Source organism: Artemia sp. Qi Xiang Cuo, chromosome 6, assembly GCF_049724085.1.
Source record: "Artemia sp. Qi Xiang Cuo chromosome 6, ASM4972408v1, whole genome shotgun sequence".
NCBI lineage: Eukaryota > Metazoa > Arthropoda > Branchiopoda > Anostraca > Artemiidae > Artemia > Artemia sp. Qi Xiang Cuo.
In genome coordinates this window covers 33,625,407-33,646,069 of record NC_142799.1, presented here as the reverse complement: position 1 = coordinate 33,646,069, position 20,663 = coordinate 33,625,407, and the positions used below count along the sequence as shown (strand labels likewise).

General features: G+C 34.7%; 1 protein-coding gene across 1 annotated transcript in view; it reads left to right on the top strand.

The window, feature by feature from the left end:
* Positions 1 to 20,663, top strand: part of Clbn (Nuclear export mediator factor NEMF homolog Clbn) — a 136,824-nt gene that overhangs the window by 19,255 nt on the left and 96,906 nt on the right. Inside the window, exons 4-5 of the mRNA XM_089090664.1 lie at positions 7,708 to 7,910; positions 14,647 to 14,789. Of these exons, the coding sequence (XP_088946790.1) occupies positions 7,708 to 7,910; positions 14,647 to 14,789 (346 nt within the window). The remainder of the gene's footprint in view (positions 1 to 7,707; positions 7,911 to 14,646; positions 14,790 to 20,663) is intronic.

Genomic DNA, 20,663 nt, shown 5'->3' with positions numbered 1-20,663 from the left:
ATAAATATATCAAACTCAAACCGAAAAGAAATCAAACAGTTCGTGGTAACGAACTGTAAGTAAGGAGCGACCCGGCTCAATGGTAACCGAAACTCAAGAAAAAGGGGTTTTTGATACCAATAGATATATCAAAAGAATCAGATTTCAATGCTGATTTCAAATATATAACTTTCATCAAGTTTAGAGCTACCCATCAAAAGTTACGCGCCTGAGAAAATTTGGCTGATTTTCAAAAAAAGGGGGAAAGACCCCTAAAAGTTATAGAACCTTAATGAAAATCACACCATCATATTCAGCGTATCAGATAACCCTACTGTTGTGGTTTCAAGCTACTATATAAAAAATGGTGGTTTTTTTCATTTTTTGCCATAATAAATATAACGGTTGGGTTTTTATTTTTTTTTTTTTTTGTTTTTTTTTTTTTTTTTTTTTTCCCAGGGGGGATCGTATAGAACCATGGTTCCTAGAAAATAGTGGGTTGGCAGATTTGAAAGGGAATTAAAATTTCTATTTCCATTTTTAATTTAAAAAAAAAAATGTAGTGCAAATATGCCCCCTCCTACGCTCATTTTTTCCCAAAGTCATCCGATCAAAATTTTTAGATAGCCTTTTTGTTCAGCATGGTCGAAAATATGATAAAAATGTCTTTTAGGATGACTTGATCCCCCAAAGTCCCCAGGGGGAGGGCTGAAAGTTATGAACTTTACTCAATGTTAACATATAGTATTGGTTATTGGGAAGTATACAGACTTTTTCAGAGGAGATTTTTTCTGGTAGGTGGGGGAAGGAGAGGGTCGGGGGCTATATGGAAGGATCTTTCCATGAAGGAAGTTTTCATGGGGGAAGGGACATTGCTAGGACGGGGGCGCCGGATTTCCCAGCATTATTAAAGAGAAAGATCAGGAATTAAATAAAAAAAAAAAACAAGTTTTTCAACTGATCAACTGATTGTGATTAAGAGGTAATTTTTAAAGAACTGGAAAAAAAAAATCGAACTATAGTTTAAAGAGCAGGGTATTGACTAGGGGGTGAACCCCCTAACATACGTTTTAAAAATTTATGAATATAGAAGTTCGTTACGTAAGTTAATTCTAAGTTACGTATATTTATTACTAATAAAAACGTTCGTAAATAAAATTAAACAAGTTTCGAGAAAGCCATTTAACCAAATATAATATGCAAATTTTGTTTTAATTATTCATGTACGTTGAGCCAAAATCAAAACCTGCATTAATTCAAAAACGTTCAAAAATTAAATAAAAAAAACAAGTTTTTTTAACTGAAAGTAAGGAACGACGTTAAAACTTAAAACAAACAGAAATTATTCCGTATATGAAGGGGGCTGTCCCCTCCTCAACGCCTCGCTCTTTACGCTAAAGTTTGACTTTCTCACAACTCTATTTTTTTAAACAATAAAAAAACTTTAGCGTAAAGAGCGAGGCGTTGAGGAGGGGATAGCCCCTTTCATATACGGAATAATTTCTGTTCGTTGGAAAATTTCAATGTGGAATTTGTTTATAAGTTTATCTATGAGCAAATTGTGGTTAGTCAAATCGAAAGCTTTTTGAAGATCAATAGAAATCTGATTAAGCCAAGTGTTAGGTTTTTCAAGTAATTTACCTATGGTATCAACAAGATGGATCAGGTAATGAGAAGTTGACGTGGATTTGAGATTACCAAACTGTCTAAGATCAATGAGGGGGAGGGCTTTCATCTTAAGCCAGTCTAACTTTCATACAATTTTGAAAAAATTGAGGTGAGGGTAATAGGACGAATGCCATCAAAACCAGGCCTCCCATTTTTCTTTTTGATTGGGGTAATAAAGCCTTGTTTCCAATATTGAGAGAACTGTCCAGGTTTGGTAACTTCATTAAACAGGGTGGATAGGGGTTTTGAGAGGTAATCACTGAAAGCTTTAATCAAAGGAACAGGAATATCTAAAGGGCAAATGCTTGATCGTTTTAGTTTTTCAATTTTTTTTACAACATCAAGTGGAGAAATGTGTGGGAATGAAAAAGGATCAGGAAAATCTGGAAATGTGTAAGATAGTGGTGGGAGACTCTGGAAAATAGAAGCCAGAAACTTATTGAGGTCATTAGCTGTGGTCTTTGGAGGTTCATTTATATTAAAATTTAGTTGTTCTTGACTCTTGCCGGTAAGTTTTTTAATTTCAGAGGACTAATTCTTTGGTTTATCATGGTACAAGTTTTTAATTTTATTTTTATAGTAGGCTCGGGTAGCTTTTCTAATTTGACTTTGTAATTCCTTTCTTAATTTATTTGCTTCAGCTAAATTACCCCTGTTAAATAAGCTTATTTTCGTGCGGATTAACATTTTTACGTGATTATTTATGTAAGGTTTATCACTGAAGCAGTGAAAAATCAAAATTTTATCATCAAGGTTATTAGAATTATAAAGGTCCAAATCCAAAAGAAAAAAGGCCTGTGTCACTGAGGGGACGGCAAACCCCAATGGGGGTAGTAAAGGAATGTTCAATGGCTGAAGAGGGAGAAAAAAGAAGACAATAGTGGTAACTGCCTTTTAATGGTGACAGTGCTTGCGGGGAGTTGTAATACTTACTCATGTTTGAACAAATAACATCCAAAGAGGTGTTACCTTTTGTTGTAGATATTTTAACCAGTTTTTTAATATTAAGAGAGGTACAGATGGAGTCCATCCTCAGGTCATTCGCATCGCCAAGTAAGCAAATACCAGCGTGCGGATGCTTTGATAACACAAAGTCAGAACTTATAAGAAATTGCTGTATAAATTTGCGTTTCTGGTCAATACTTTGGTTAGGGGAATCTTGTACAAAATTTTGCAAAAGTTTTGAATAGTTATGCTATAATGCTTTGGTTTGATTGGTATAGAGAAAAATATTCAAATATGTGGGTTGTAAATCTGCATAATCCTTGGGATTCTATAGGACACACAGAATTCTGACCTCCATCACGTTACACTCTTGATTATAGAAAAATATTAATCTAATATCCCTCTCCACATGCCCTGCAAGTTCCAACTTAATTTATTTTAACCTTTGCTGAGATATTGCAGACACAACCCCTGGATGCACGTAGTGCATTTTGATTTAGTTCAATTTGCCAATCAACATGTCCAGACAATCTTTAACTCAATATCCTTAGCCGTTTCTAATATATCGCAGATACGCCCTTTGGACAAAACTGGATGCACACAGTGTCCATTGATTCAGTTTAACATCCTACAAAACATGGTAGCTGTAACAGCAGTGGTAGTAATAGTAGCACAAGTATAAGTTGCAGTAGTAGAAACGGTAGTAGTATTTGTTGTAGTAGCCTTGAAAGGTTTAACTTTATACCCTTTTCCGCTCCTAAAATATTGCAAATACGCCCTTATGACAAACTTGGGTTGGTATAGTGTCTTTTGATTTAGGTTATCATTTCCAATAGCATGCTTTGAAAATTCAAACATAACACCCGTAGCTGTTATTGGAATATTGCAAATACTTTTTTTGACTTTCTGGATACACATAACCCCCTCAACTTTCCCTGAAAATAAAACTTAATACCCAGTTCTGTTCCTCAGACATTGTATCTATGCTATTTTGACAACCTGAATGCACTTAATTTGTTTTGATTTAGTTCAATAGTAGCAGAAGGAGTATAAATAGTAATAGGAAATGGTAGTAATTTTGGTAGCCCTGAAAGTTTTAGCTTAATACCCTAAGGCGTTGCTGAGATATTATTGATACACCCCTTTTGATAGCCCAGATGCACATATTATGTTTTGATTTAGTTCAATACCCTCTTCAAAATCACCTGAAAGCTTCACCTTAATACTTTAAGCTGTTTCTTAGATATTGTTAATACACCCTTTTGAAAATCTGCATGCACATAGTGGGTTTTGACATAATTCAACCCCGCCCTCACCATTGCCGAAAACTTTTACCTAACACCCTTAGCATTAGCAATAGTAGCAGAAGTAATAGTAGGGGCATTGAAAGTAGTAATAGTAATAGGAGTAGCAGTATTAGTAGTGGTAACGCCAGTAGTATTCACGTTGTGCTCTTTTGGATAGTTTAACATCCCCTCATCATGCTCTGATAGTTTCAACCTAAGACTTCAAGCTGTTTCTGGGATATTGCTGATACCCCCTTTTTATAAACACATAGTTTGTTTTGATTTTGTCCAACACCCCCAAATAATCCCAGAGACAAGAAACCCACGCGTCCTGGAAAGCCTGGAAAATTTGGGAAATTTAATGACCAATTTTCCAGTCACCTTTCAGTTGTCCTGGAAAATAATCTTCCCTTCTTGTGGATGAACGCAAATGGATTAAACATTTAACGCATGAATGTCTGTTTCTTTTAGCATCTTTTAACAATAGTAATCTTTTAACATCTTCATTTTATTTTCTAGCATGTTACTGGCTGTTTACAGCTGTCTATCGTCAAATAAATACATATCAATAAAGAGCTGTTTCATTACCCTGGCAGTGTATTATGCTTTTTTCTCCTTAATTTTTACACCAAATAAGTTTTTGAAAAATCATGACTACATTAAAAATAATATTCCAGTGTCTGTTAGCTGAGTTGTGAATGTAGTAAGATGATATTTTACATATTTTTTATTTGAAATATGAACCTGAAGTAATCTCAAATGACAATTAGTTAGACCGTTTATTGATTTATTTGAGTCATATCTATTTCTGAATAAGCAACGACACTGTTTCTGCTTTCTCTTCTGTTTTCAAAGTATCTGTTTGTGTCCTGTTAGCGCAAAATGCAGAAACAGATTATCTGTTTTTAATCTGCCGGTTCTGTTCTGTTTTGGTTTTTATCTTACTTATTTTGTTCTGTTTTGTTTTTTTTCTATCTGTTTTCTTAATATTTTTTAACGTTAATGACTGATTGTAAACACAGCTTGACTGTGAAAGATTGGGTTTTAAAACTGATATTGCAACGCAACATAGCAGTGCAAAAATTAAAGAAGAGACTTCTGTACCTTGCATTGCATTGTGCTGGATAACAAGTAGATGAAAGTAGGTGGGATTGCTAAACACAACAATCTTTGCACAGCTATAACACCGATATAATGGCATAGATACAATATCGCGTCTATTTCAAAATATATCCCGATATGATGATAATATCGGCATTACGCCCAGCTTCAGTTGTAATAGCTTGACTTATATGGTGGCCGGCTAGAAACGGAAAATATTTTTAAAATGTCCTGGGAAATTATTTCAAGAAAAGAGTGGAAACTCTGATGTTCCAACTTAATACCATTAGCCCTAGTAATAGTAGTACCAGTAGCAGTATTACTAGTAGTATTAGCGGTAGCTTGCCCATAGGGCATTTTTATTAGTTCAATATCCCCCTCGCCCTGAAATTTTAACTTAGTACTCTTAGCCGTTCCTAAGATATTGCTGATACACCCTGCCTATAGTACCTTTCGGTTGATTCAACATCCCCCTCAACATGCACTGAAAGTTTCCACTTAATGCTCTAAGGTGTTCCTGAGATATGGCTGTTATGCTCTTTTGATAACCTGTTTTGACATCGTCTGTTTCGATTTAGTTCAACATCCCCCTCAACATTCCCTGAAAGTTTCACCTTAATACCCTTACATTCAGTAGTAGTAGCTATAGTAGCAGTTGTAATAGTAGCAGTAAAAGTAGTTGTAGTAGTATGCAAATATTGCCTTTTTGAGATATTAATAATTGCAATAATTTGTCAATATTAATGTTGTTTATTAGTTTTAAGTTAATTCTCCAATCCATTCCTAAGATGTTGCTGGTACGTCCTTTTGACACCCTGCACTCACATAGTGCGTTTCGATTTCCCCTCAGTATTCCCTACAATTTTCATCTTCATGCCCTTAGCCTTAGTAGTCTTAGTACTCTAAACTGTTCCTAAGATATTGCTAATATGCCTTTTTGACAACCTGTATGCATATAGTGTGCTTTGATTTAATTAACATTTCCTGAAAGTATCACCTTAATTACCATTAGCCTTAACAGCTGCAGCGATCGTAGTAGACATACTAGTAGTAGTAGTAGTATGCACATAGTGCCGTTTGTACAGTTCAATATTCCCTTCAACATACCCTGAAAGTTTCAACTTGATGCACTCAGCCGTTGCTGAAATATTGCTGATACACTTTTGACACGCTACATGCAAATTGTGTGTTTTGATTCAGTTCAACATCCTCCTAAACATTCCCTGAAATCTTTGCCTCGACATCCTTTGCCTCAGTAGCTGTAGTAGTCGTAGTAGTAGTAGCATTAGTAGCAGTATCCATGTAGCGCCTTTTTCAAAATCCTCCCTCATCATACTCTGGAAATTTCAACTTAGTCTCCCTAAGCAACTCATGGGACATTGCAGATATGTCGTTTTGATAACCTGCATGTAAATAGTTTGCTTTAATTTAGTTCAATATCCTCTCAAGATTCTCTGAAATTCTCACCGTATTAACCTTAGCTTTAGTATTAGTAACAGTAGTAGCACTAAAAGTAGTTGTAGTAGCATTCAAAAATTGCCTTTTGGTTAGTTCAACTTCCCCCACAACGTACCCTGTAAGTCTTAACTAAATGCTCCATCGATTCCTAAGATATTGCTGATACTCCCTTGTGACAACCTGTATGCACATAAGTGTGTTTTGATTTAATTCAAATTCCCCTTCAATTTTCTTTATTATTTTCACCTTCATACCCCGTAGTCTTAGTTGGAGTAGTAATGGTAGTAGTAGGAGCTGTGGCAATAGTAGTAGCAGTAACAGTATTAGTAATAGAAGAAGTTACAGTTGTAGTACGTACATATTGCCTTTTGGTCAGTTGTACATCACCTCATCATGCCCCGAAATTTTCAACTTAATGCTCCAAGCCGTTCTTAAGATATTGCTGATACACCTTTTTGAAAACCTGTTATCACATAGTATGTTTTGATTTAGTTCAACTTCCCTGCTCAATGTTGCCGGAAGTTTTCACCTTAATATCCTTAGCCTTAGCAGCAGTCGCAATAGGAGTAATAGTTATGGTAGTAGCAACTCAAGTTTAAAATTTGACCATATAGAAGCTGAATAGGATAATTTTAGTAAAACAGTTTTCAAAGTAGCAGAAAATGTCTTAGGGAAGAAAGCTAGGGATGATTTGTTGTGCACCAAAACGACAAAGTTGTCAATCCATCAAAATTTCAAATCTCATGTGAATTTCATGAACAAATTTTGACAAAAAAAAAATGTTTTATACTTTTTCCAAGGGTAAGCTCCAATTTCTTTAGCAATGAGAGAACTTTTAAATTAATGAGGCATATGTGATACCATCCTTCTACCTTAATCCCAAACACAGAAAATGAAATAAGAAGAAACTATGTCAAAATCCAATCCAGAATTTGGTTGCAACAGTAGACAAAAACACTCTCAGACATGGTTGCTAAGGCTTCTATACCGTGAAAAAAAATAAAGTAAAAGAATACAATAAATGTGGCAATGCAAGGATTAAATGTATCATCGAGCTAAAAATAACATTATATATTTAATATGAAAGATCTCATAAATGGAGTCAATAATTTTTCATACTAGAACAATGGGTATAGATGTGCCGTTGCTTTTTACCCTTTTATTTCTTGACATTGCACTATTTCTTTTAAGATATCTCCAGACGTATTTCAATGCTCCATTTAAATGATGTTATGAGAATCATTCTATATTTTTGTGTGTATTATTTTAGCTAAGGAAACATTTAAAGAACAAACGACTTGAAAATGTAAATCAGGTTGGTGTTGACAGAGTCGTTGACCTTCAATTTGGTACAGGTGAAGCAGCGCACCATGTAATCGTCGAGCTCTACGACAGAGGCAATGTAATCTTGACCGATTTAAACTACATAAATTTGTCTGTGCTTCGACCCAGAAAGGAAGGAGATGACTTAAGGTTTGTTTTTTCATATCTAATAAAATAAATAATTTTACATTTGCTTAGAGAGGGGGTGCTACCATTTCGAACAACCGTCATAAGCACCAAACGTCATAACATCCAATCGTCACAAAATCCAAAAAATTTAAAAGTTTATATAAAAATAATAAGTACATTATAGTTTAGCAACAAATTTCGGCTATATATTAGTACATCAGAGGGGTGGGCGTAAATAATACCATATATTAAATACGTAACCTAACCTAACCTAGGTACCTTTCCCCCCTAACGCCAATAAAACTAAAGCTTAAAAATTTTGGATGTTTTGACGGTTGGTGGTTCTGATGGAGTTTTTTGTCGATGTTATGACGGATTTTATGACGTTGGATGTCCTGACGGTTGGATGTTATGACGCCTTCCCCTTACAGAGGCATGCAGCTTGAGCCAGTTTTGGGGAATTGTTTTTGTACGCACTTTTCACCCAACTACTATCGTAACTTCATCCCTTGGAAGCTCCTACAGTAATCTAAGTCTCTCAGAACCTTTGGCAGCCGGATTCTAACATATAGGTAGCCCCATCCCCCACGAAGCTCCAGCAAGTACATCAGCAGAAATAGAAGATTTTGTAGTCATCCTCTCCTGTCTCTCATTGCTGGGCCGTGCTAACCAAAAGGGTCCTAATGTTTTAGCCGCTATTTGTTGTTGTTGGAAGTATTATGAAATTTACTTTTACTTAGCCCAAAGCACCGTTCATATTTCCCACAATGACTGATTAGGCAAGCATCAGTTAGAGTTTGGAATTTTTCAAGGACTGTTCCAAATTTTGGGGTATTTTGACATGTTGTGCGTTTGACAATAATGAAGATTGTTGAGAAATCTCGTATTACTTGTGATAACTTTCTGGGCCCAAGGAAACCGACTATTCTTTGTCTATTTTGGGAAAATTTATAATTGGTGCTATTCTTCTTCAAAGATGCTGTAAATATGAATAGTGAGCTAGGCCAACTGATGTTGAGCGAGTTTTCATGGCCCGACAAGAATGCTATTGAAATCTGTTGCGTTGTTTTCCGCATGTCCACAGCTTATATTTTACTTTTTTATTTAAGATATATATTTTCGTAACGTGACATTTTACTTTTTATTTCTTGAGGAAGCAATACAATAGTTTCCTGTAAGACCTAACTGACTGAAAGCATACTCTACAAATTTCTTGAGCTGCAATATTATATAGCGATAGTCAGCAGCGGCTGAGCTGGAAATAATGCCCTTATAAGTAAATTTTTATGCTCAAAATTCCACCCTCATAACAGACCTTCGAGGGTGTATTTTTTTTGAATATCTTTCTTGAAGTATTGTTTTACGAATATTAAACTTGAATATAAAAAAAGGGAGCTAAAAAAGGGATGTTTAGCCCTGCTTTACAATTAAGAGATCCTTGAATCAAATGGCTCGCAGTAAAAAAAAAACAAAAAAAAACTGTAAGTAAAGAGCCAAGCAGCGTTATTGCGCTACCTATGACCAAAAAGAATGGAGGTCAACTAGCCGCCCTCCCACGCTCCTTTTTCCCCAAAATCATTTGATCAAAATTTTTCACGAGGAGAATTATTCGAGAGGAGAAAATTGTCTAGGGGGTGAAATTTCCTGGGGAAATTTTACACCGATAGAATTTTCCAGAATTCCTATACTAAATCCTTTTTATTTGTCTTACTATCTCTTTGGCGACTCAATTTTACATGTGGAGATGTTTCGGGGGAATTGTCCAGGAAAAATTTTCAGTGGGGTTGGAATTTTCCGGGGGATTTTCCTGTGGGGGAAAAATCCACAAAAAAAGTTTCTGTTTGAGAAATTTTCCATGGGGGAATTTCCCGTTGGAAAAACTTTCCATTGGGAAGGGGGATTTCCTGGGAAAAAAAAATTCTACAGAGACGGGAATTTCGGGCAAGTTTTGAAAAACAATCAGAAAATGAATACAAAGCAATTTTTTTCAAATGAAAGTAGACTTCGGATAATTTTCCAGACGGGATTCTGTTTGTTTTAAGTTTTAATGTTGGTCCTTGCTTTCAGTTGAAAATACTTATTTTTTGTATTTAATATAGATTCAAGATTTTTATTTAATCAGGCAACAGAATCAATTATTTCTTATGTCATATCCCTTGTCAAATAATAAATGTATTATATAATCTTATGTATGAAGACGCATATTTTGTAAAAAAATATATTTATTTCAATGTCATCTTTTGTAATTACAAAAAGGCACTAGATATTTGTAAATTGATTTCAAATGACCCCTTAAATGACTCACAGTTGTTACAGCAACCCGCTAGTGGCGAAAACAAAACAAAAAACAAGAGTGCAAAAATCAATAAAAAAGAGGTTGGTGCTGACACATCAGTGCCACCTATGCAAAAAGGTTGTTTTCCTTGTTGTTCAAGTTGTGCAGTTTTCTTTTTGATCTGATAAAATTTTTGTGGGTTTTCAAGAGATTTTTAAAATTTCCGTTAAATCTGTTTTAAAATTTTGCTACTGTGGGCTGTGTTCGTTCTTTACTAAGTTTCAGCTATCACTACAACCATGATTCGAAGGAAGAAAAAACTTATTTTTTTTGTTCAATATGTATAGGGAAGAATGCGTAACAGCGAAGCCGTTGGATTTCTGAAACCTGGAGGCCACCTTATACCGCTGACCTTTATGGCCTTTACCTAGTTCTAAGCAATACGCGACTAGAAAATTTTGTCTTGATATGACTTTGGCCCTTCTTAAGCAAAAATTGTTTTTTTTTTTTTCCAGCACGAAATAGCCTATCGCGTCTATCTACTTTCTTTGCTTGCTAGGGTCAGAAGCCCGGATCTTACCTGACATGTCATCATTTTTTAGTTCTTCTTTCAGTCTCCATTTTAAAATCTGTCCGTTTTTCAATTTTGGTTTGCAAAAAATTCCCGTTTCTAGTTAGCGTTGTCTAGTTATTCATCTAGAAAGACAGAAGGAAAATGGAGACAGGAAAATCAATATTACTGGAAAGGTAGTCTTATCTGTATGCATAATTAATATATTATTCTACATTACTCGTATCCTATGTTTTCTTTGACACGGTTTATTTTTTTTTTTTTTTAATTTGATAAATCACTGTTGGTAATTAAAGGAAGCTAGAAGGAAACCATTTAAACTTTACCCCAAACGTGAAAGAGAATTGCGGATATTATATGAAAAAATACTGTTTATAACCTCTTATAGCTTTGAAAATTTGGCTTCTTAATACTTTGCATCCAGATATTCATTCACAAAATTTTCATTATAAACTTTTAGTTTTTGTGGCCGAACTATTAATTGGGTGGTCTTCCCGTAACTTCTAGAGTTTGGATAAGAGACCCGAATGCGGAAACAGAATAGCTCAATATTGGACATCGTAAGATAAGATTTAGATAAGATAAGAAATTAAAAAATTTCTCTCGCAAGCCCGTTTTAGTGAATATTCAACAGGATCGTTTAGCGACCCCAAAAAGCAATTCATAATACTGTATTATTATTGCCAATATTATTTGGTGTTTAATATACTGTGATTCAGAGCTAGTAGATTCTCTCAACGCTGATAACTCAGTTTCTATTTGATGCCTTCCGATTTGCTATTCAGTTTGTCGAGATCAAGACACACTGTTTAAATTTTTCAGTTTTGGTAATTCAGCTTGGGCCAAACGAAAATCAGGATGTACTTGAATAAGGTTGGAAGATTTCATAAGAAGGATTAAAAGAAGTAAAAACTTAATCGAAGGGAGCAAACGGTGAAGCTCTGAATACAGTGAGGTGGAGGATAAACGTGAACATCTATTTTGACCTCGGCCTTAAAGTAGCCATGGTTCCACTGGTTCTTCCTGTGTGTGTTTATTACTTTAACCTCCTAGCTCAAACGATCAAGATGTATTTCTTGCATTCAAATGTACCTTGGTCGATCTGATTCAGTTCAAACACAAGCTAAATTTTGATTTGGTGCAAAAACATCCAGGCTAAGGAATTTCAGTTTGGCGACGCAAAATCCTTCGGAATCAGCACAATGACTGGCTAAGTTGAAGCTGTGGACAGAATCAATGCAATAATAAACAGAACCCTGGCTTGGTGCAGAAACTGTCTAAATCCTAACTCTGTGCAAAACAAGTAAGCCTAGTCTGGGTGCACAAATGAGCTAAATTGAAGCTGCCGAATTTCAATGACGCGGCAAAAAACTGAGCCAAATGATTACTCAATGTGAAAAAAAGTTAAGTTATAAGTCGATGCAAAAACGAGTGAAGCTTGGATTTTTTGCCAACAGGGACCTCTAAACACCTACCCTCCAACCACCGCCAAGTCTCATCAGAAAGGTGTGCCTGCTCCTTTTTCTACCATAATAATGCAAGAATGTTTACTACTAGGATTGGAGACACAAAATCAATAAATCCCCCCTCCAATACCACCGCTTATTGAAACGATGGCAAAGGCGAAAAAACACAAAACAATAACGTGGATAATATTCAGGCAGTGAAAGGGAAAACCGAAGCAAATCATATATTTTGACAAGAACCTCTGCCAAACCGTCATCAGTTCTAAAAAAAAGGTATAAAAAGCAAAACTGACCTTTCGAAGTAAACCAAACTTGGTACGAAAACTCAAACCAAAGGAGGAAAACCAAACTTGAAGAAAAAAGAGCCTCATAATAACGAAAGCAATAGGATGTGAAACTCAAAACAAGCCCGATTCGAACATTGGATTTGGGGGCGAAGTTTTCTATGGATAAAGACACAGCCTGTCTGTTGATTCGTTTTGGGCACAATTGATTCGAACAGGACTAATTGATCCTTTTCTATAATGAGAAGGAATGTGGATAAAGTTTCTTTTTATTAAGTTGTCATTAATGGGGCTTGTCAAATATCCCCAATGTTTCTCTCTTAAGTTTTATGTTAGCTTCCTTAAAAGAATACGGCACACAATTTTTTTGTGGACACTAAGTTTGACTCATCGAAAAGAACTAAATGATTCGGTTTTAAAAGTATGGAGGGCCAGAGCAAAGTCAAAATCATCGTTTATCACTTTTAGACTTTGGAATAGTTTAGATTTTACTTTTATTGAAATTTTGTGTCTTTGAAGTTTTTCTCTCAGCTGCTGACGGATTCTCTGGCTCTCTGACAGGGCAGAAAATTAGCCTCGGTGCTGTTTCTTCTTTTTATTTATGTATTTACCCGTAAAATGGGATTTAAGAACTTATTTACTCCGAATATACTTCCATCGCCAACTTCTCAGTAGGAAACTGCGCAAGGTTTTTTTTTCCTCCAATTGTGTTAAAGCCCAAAAGTACCTTTGGTCAATGGGACGTGAAAATAACGATTTAAATGTGCGTGTGTACCAAAGTTCAAGCGAATCTTAGCTGTTTCAATTTTTTAATACGTTATTGGCAAGCTATAACTGAGGTTACCAGTCTTAGGCAGATAATTCAATAAGATAATGAAAATGCGCCATCACTACTTTGCACCAAAGCTGTTGCTTAGTGCGCCTCTATGAATAATTGTGATCGGATCTCATTGTTGTTTTACTGTATGATTGGAGACATGAATATGGGCCTTGGCTTCTCTTGACCCCACCTTCTCTACTTCTCTTGCACCCACTCCTTCTAGTCGCATAAAACGCCGTTTCGTGATTGATGTCCCTCCAATAATTGCATTTATTGTCTAACTTAGAAAATTGTGCCTAAGATAGGTCTAAGAATTTAATTCGTAACTTATAATAAAATAATTACGTAGTAAATTTAAATTCTTAAGATGCAGCAAAACAGAGGATCTTTTATAAATAACCTATGAATGTCTTTATTTAAACGGATTAACAGTTACTATAAAACATATCATGAACACGCTCTTTTTATATTTCTATATTCAAGGATTCTCTTGGGGGGGGGGGGTTAGTCTTGAGACCCATGGATGACCAGAAGTCATATAGATTTTGAAAATTCCCTCCTCACCTGCTCCGAGTGTTCTAGTAAAAAGTGTTTTAACATATTTGGACAAAATCAGTTTTTTCAAAAATTTGACTGCGAAATCAAATTTTGTCAAAAATGTAAACAGCAGTCCGACAATTCAGCTCTTAAAAAACAAAAAATTAACACCCTTTCCCACTTTACCAGTATTCTCATAATTAGTAAATAAAAAATCTTTGCCAATGAAAGAGTAAACAACACTTTAAACAAATCCGTTCCAAGAAAAGTGAGGAGCAATATTCAAATGTTAAAGGAGGAAAAAAAGTAAGGGATCATGGTGATTTCTGTTCGTTTTTAGTCTGAATTAATTGTTTATATTAATTTTTGTTTTTTTTAGGCTCCTTATATTCCTTGTCTGTTAGTTTTAAGTTTGGTTTAATATATGACTTTAACTCAGCTGTCCAGTTTTTTACAATTTCCTTTTTTAAATAAAAAAAAGGGCTATTTAATTTGATAAAAATATAAACATATTGTAAAAATATTGACTTTTAGTACAAAAGTAATCTATCTTTTTTTTTTGTTTGTTTTCATATAGTGAAGTTCTTTATATTGCCATATAAGTATAAAGACTAGTAGAAGCTTTTTTCGTAAAGAATATTCTTACAGAAGTAGTTTTTCAAAGGTGACTGTACCTAATTTCCACACTTTCAATTTCGTGAGTTACGAGATCCCTCTCCCTAACAACGTTTTCTGATCAAGTATTCCTTAAAACTCAGATCCGGGTGTATCTATGTGAGATTATGCATTTAATATTTTTTTCAGATTTGCTGTAAGAGAAATCTACCCTATTGACCGAATCAGTTCAAAAACAAGTGCTGGACCTCGGAATATTGAAGAGCTAAAACATATACTTGATCAGCTCAAAGATGGTGAAAATCTAAAGCGGGCTTTAAATCCTCATGTTGGTTAGTGTAATCCATTTTTGATATACCTACGCTATTCTGCTCTGAATTCTGGTTATCAAGCTGTCAATGTCTTACTGCTCTCATATACACCAAACTTCTTGTTTTTTATTATTTACAGTTAGGCCTTAGTGTCCATTTATCGATGAAAACAAAAGAAGCTAAATATCCAGACGAAAGTGTCCCGAGCAATTTAACCATCACAGATTAGGCTAGTCTATCCTTTCATCAATTGAAGGGGAGACTGACGTGAGATCTTGTAATATCATTTCCAGGTACTTGGGAGGATGTTGTTGCGATTGTGAGGCTATTGCTGGTCCTGCTCAGCAATGCGAGTAATTCTCCTGTACTCCGGTTTATGTAGAATATACATTTGTAGAATGTCATCTCTACTTTTGTTGTACTTTTGAATAAAAAAGTACTTCCCTGTTTTCTTATGACTTGTCTTACGTTTTTTCATGAATCCTGGTTGCATGAGAACGGAAATATCACATTTGAAAAAGTCATGAGTAGGCTTCATGAGTAGGCCAGTTTAATAAAAAAAAGAAGAAATACGAAAAACTCTTGTGTAATAGTTCTATGGAGATTTCAAATTCTATCTTTTGTTAACAGAGATGTACGAAATTGGCAGCATGAACGAAAGATGGGATTGTAACTTCGGTTGTGCCTTTCAAAGGCCATGCTGAAAAGCAAAACAAAAAGTTAGTTCCGAATAAAGGCCACTGCATTTTAATGCAGTTAGCGCAAAATAACTTTCCAGAAGGAAGGACATATTTGTTGATATTTTTTTTTATAAGCTGGATTCGTGGCAGCAACAATATTGTTGATATCTGATTAATTCTGGTGAACATGTTTGCTTCTTATGAAAAAGCACTTGTTTCCTTTTTCAAAAAGTAAGTTAAATATGACCTTCTGGAGAGTGCTCCACCTTGAAGCTGATTGCCAAATAAAACTTGGTTATTCTCTCTGGAAGTTTGTTCGTTGATGTAGTTGGTACGAGTGAGGTTAAGATATGTTACCCCTTCTCTTCAGCTTTGGTAGAGAGTTATCACTGATCTTTGGCCACCAAGAAAAGAGGGATAAATATATATTTAATTATGCTGTGCAGGAGGTGCACAATCATGAAACAGATCCGCCTTTTAAAATGTTATTGCTACACAAGATAACCCTAGTTTTTACTTGAGTGACTAGGACATTTCTCAAGGAATCTACTCAGCAGAAAGCTGGAGAGTTGTTCGACCTTTAAGCACCTAAGGATTCAAACGTTATAGTATGATCAACTTCATAGTTAAATTATGTTCACATGTTTAATAATTCAGACATTGCAATTAGTGACCATTAGATTCTCAATAATTGACCTTTTTCGTACTTGTAAGCACTTCTTCTGTACGTTTTTTGTTTTTGTATCAAGATTAACTAGCCCTGTATTGCTCCAAGCCTTGTTCCTTGAATATCCCTGCAGCTTTGACCAGGTCAGAGGTGGTTTTAGGGGAAAGACAGACGGGGCACTTGCCCCGGGCATGAAGTTTCAAATAAATAATCTAACGGTAATAATCATTTTGTAATTTTTGAAATTTTATTGAAATAAAGTCGAGGGCACAGATAATAAATGAAAATAATCAATTAATAATTTATTAACAAATTTAAAAAATAAAAATGAATAAAAATGATTAATTAATAATACCAATTAATAATAATTAAATAAATTAAATAATAAATTAAAAAGTATATTCTAAATTAATTAATAAACTGAAAATAATTTTGTCAATAAATGAAAATTCTATCAAAATTTGACTTGAGAGACAGTGGGGGGGGGGGGGCTAATCTAGATTTTGCCCCGGGCACAAGTGAGGCCAGATTCGTCTCTGGACCAGTTACGTTGGGCTTAATATTTTTTTAGTATTTGAGTAAAGTCGTTGTGTCGCTGATAAACGTCTAGCTTTTTAAGGTTGATGCAAGAATTATTCTCTGAGGAACTCTAAGGATGCCACATAAAATGTTCCTGTAAATCAGGGCTTTCTTAACTTTTTTCATTCACGTCCCCATTTATAATTGCAAGTTTCCTGGCGACCCCATATGAATATAATTGAGAGACAAATATTTTTTGATAATTCATTTTATTAGGTAACAATATACATATACATATGAAAATATATAGTTTTAGAATTCGTTTAGAAACATACAAAAAACTAAACTAAAAAATTCCACAAAAGTTGAAAAGTTGTCTTTATAATACTTGCAAAAATAATATGTCCTATTTTTCATGAAAATCGCATTTTTTGCAATAACATAAATAAAAGAGAAATCGAACCGGCTTAGTTCAATCAAATACATTTGAATGCAACTGTTGGATGATAAATATCGAATTAAAATAAAAAGACAAACTTTAGTGAAATGGATATGTCGGTTTTTTATTGCATGACACATCAGATCTTGGTGGAATATTTGACACAGCTGGACGTAAGACCTCTTCAACATTTTTTAGCGATGAACGATATTGGGGTTTGATATGTGTTAAAGCTCAGAAAGTAACTTCACATAAATATGTGCTGTTGAATGGCAAAAGAACATTTGCCATATCTGTGATTGTGGGAAATTAAATTCTAGTTCTGATCCAGAATTCAGTCTAGGGCTTTTTTGGAAATTGTAGTTTTAAGTTTTGAACCTCTGGAAAGCTAAGCAGATCCCTCTTAAGCTTTAAATGGCATGTGATTAACCGTAGTTTAGGCAGTACAAAGCGGATGTTAAATTCAGGCTACCTTTTTGAAATCAAGATTTAATATAAAATATGTACGGAACTAGGTATATAGCGCTTTTAAGTGATCTACAAAAGTTTTACAATAATTTTTCTCGATTATAAAATTGTCGACACTGGAAAATATTTTGAATGATTTTTTTTTCTATCCTCTCTTTCTAAATTTTAATCTTAATAAAACTTTCAATTTTATCATTAGAAGCAAATATATCACAATTTTTTCCTTGAAGAGACAAGTTGAGATTGTTTAATTTTGCAAAGATATCTCACAAACAACACAGCTTGGATAGCCATAAGTCGTTGTGAAGAAAAGCAGCAAGTTCGCATTTTCGTTCGGTTAAGAATATTTCAATTCCGTCTTTTGATAATAATAATCTTCTTGAACTTTGACCTATTGACAACCATCTTACTTCTGCAAGTAATAATAAAGTTGTATAGACGGAATTCATATCCTTACAAAGATTTGAAAACAAGTGACTGTTAAGAACATGTCTCTTAATAAAATTTATAATCTTAATAGCATTCTGAAGCACATCGTTCAATTATGGTGCCAATCTTTTTGCTGCAAGGGCTTCTCGGTGAATAAGACAGTGAGTAAAATTTATATGGTCATAATGAGTAGCATGAAAAAATGATTTAAAACCAATGTTTTTTGCCCGTCATCGCTCTTGCATCATCTGTGCATATTCCACAGCAATTTTTCCATTCTAGACTATCAGTCTTAAAAAATTCATCAACTTTACAATATATGTCTTCCTATAGTATGTTATAAATTTTTGGACTTTAATATTTAAATATTTGACTTTAAAATCTCTTGCGACCCCTTGTTTTTGCTACGCGACCCCATTTGGGGTCGCAACCCATAGTTTAGGAAGGCCTGCTGTAAGTGTATCCTTCCGACTTCATAACACCAGCTTATGCAAAAGAACCGTATTTTAGACATGATGCAAGGCCTGCACAGTATTAGAAGAAAGAAGTCGAACATTATATTCCTCAGACAGTAACTGCACTATTTTCTGGCACTGGACTTGCACAGTGTACAATAATATACAAAAGAGAAATGAACACATCAAAGGACACGAAAAAAACCATTTTGGCTAAACTAATATAATAATCGTTTATCGTTAATAAGCCCATAAAAAAATAATCGTTAATTCAAAAGGTTTGCGTTAACCAGAAATTACACTACCAAGAATTTTGTAAGTTTGCAACCACCGCTTAACCGTTTAGACCGTTTAACGAAGAGCGCTTTCTGACGAAACAATACTTCAAAGAATAGTGATTATAAATTACTCGGAATCAACGAAATTATAAATTGGCTGTTCCTGGATACTTTTAAATTCTATTCACTGACAAATAAGCCGGTCATTTAAGTTTAGTCTCTACCTTTGGGATGGGATAATGATCAATTCAGCTAAATTTAGTCTTTATTCTGATAAAAAAAAATTTGCATTTTGAAGCGCGCTTTGAGTAGGTTTGACAAAATCGTGTTCAGGTTCTCCGTGTTCAACCCTGCAAAACTTTAAAGCGTTTTCATCTTACGGGTTCCAAGCGTGTTGGACGTGGGCTCCTCAAAATTGTAACGTGCCAGAATAATATGGTTGAACACATGTTCTGAGAAGACATTCGCCCTTGCTGAACACGGCACTCAAATCGATAATCTGCACAACCTCTGTCGAACTCCTTGTTGGATGGGGGTGGCCTGAAAATAAGGGTTTATACAAAACTGTCATTTGAACCCGTAAAGAATGAAAAGATTATTCGCTGATTTTCTGAGGTAACAAGTAAAAGTAGAAAGAACGTAAAAGAAGAGCGATTTTTATGTATTATTATTTATATTTCGTGATTTTTAGTTAACAAAATTAAAACTTGTATAGATTACATTCAAAAGATGTATTTTTTTCAAAAGAAGTATAATAAAACTCGAAAAACTGAAATGACACTTAGGGTGTTGGAGTTTTGTGACTTTCTAACAGCCTTTCCAAATTTTATGGTAAAATTTAATTTTTATAATCTACAATTCATCAGTTTTGGTATGATAGTAATACATTATGAGCATTTTGTCGTTCCTTTGCTTTCCAAAATAAAATTTAGCTGTTTCGTTAAACCATCCGTCTGAGAGTGAGACAGGGCCTGATACAGGGCGATTGGAGCGATTTGGCCTGATCGGGCCCCGTATTTGAAAGGGTCCCACGTTACGATCAAAATGAACAAAAATACAACTCGAAATTTAAAGCAAATTGCTTTTGACGATGACAGGTTTTGAGTTCGCATTGCTAGATGAGATTTATTAATGTGTTTATTATTCAAAATCTTCAAAGATACTTAAATTTGAAACGACCAGAAATTATTCCGTATATGAAGGGGTAGCCCCCATCCTGAATACCTTACTCTTCATGCTAAAGCTTTTAGCACTCTTAAAAAAGCTTCTTATTATTAATTAAACGCCCTTGTTTTTAGGAGTTGTTCTTAAAAAAATGGGATAAACAGTCAAACTTTAGCGTAAAGAGCAAGGTATCGAGGAGGGAAGTACGTGCACAGAATACTTTTTGTTCGTTTTGAGTTTAAATGCTGCTTCTTACTTTCAGTTGATTTTTTTTTTTTTTTTTTTTTATTGAATTTCTGATGGCTTTTCAAATAATGCCTGTAAATCTGGCTCGCCCTCCATGAAAAATTTGCTCCACTCAAAAGGAAACCTCCATGGAACGTTCCACCCACATAATTACACCTCCTCTCGTATAAATCCCTCCGAACAATTCCATCCTCGCCGAAAATTCCCTCCCCCCTCCGTAAAATTTCTTGCGGACGATTTAGCCTAAAAAATTCCACTCAGCATACTTTTGTTTAAAAAAACTTTAATTTCTAATCATTTTTCCGATCACTCCGGAAATCCCGCCTTCCGTGGAAATTTTTTCCCGGAAATCCAAACCCGCTGAAAATTTCCCTTGGATAATTCCCCTGGAACATCTCTACATGCGAAACTGAGTTGGCAAAGATAAAGTAAGACAAATAAGAAGAATTTTGTATAAGATTTCCGTCAAATCCTCCAGTGTAAAATTTCCAGCGGAAAGTTCAACTCCGGAAATTTCCCTCATAACGGAAAATTCTTCCCATGGAAATCC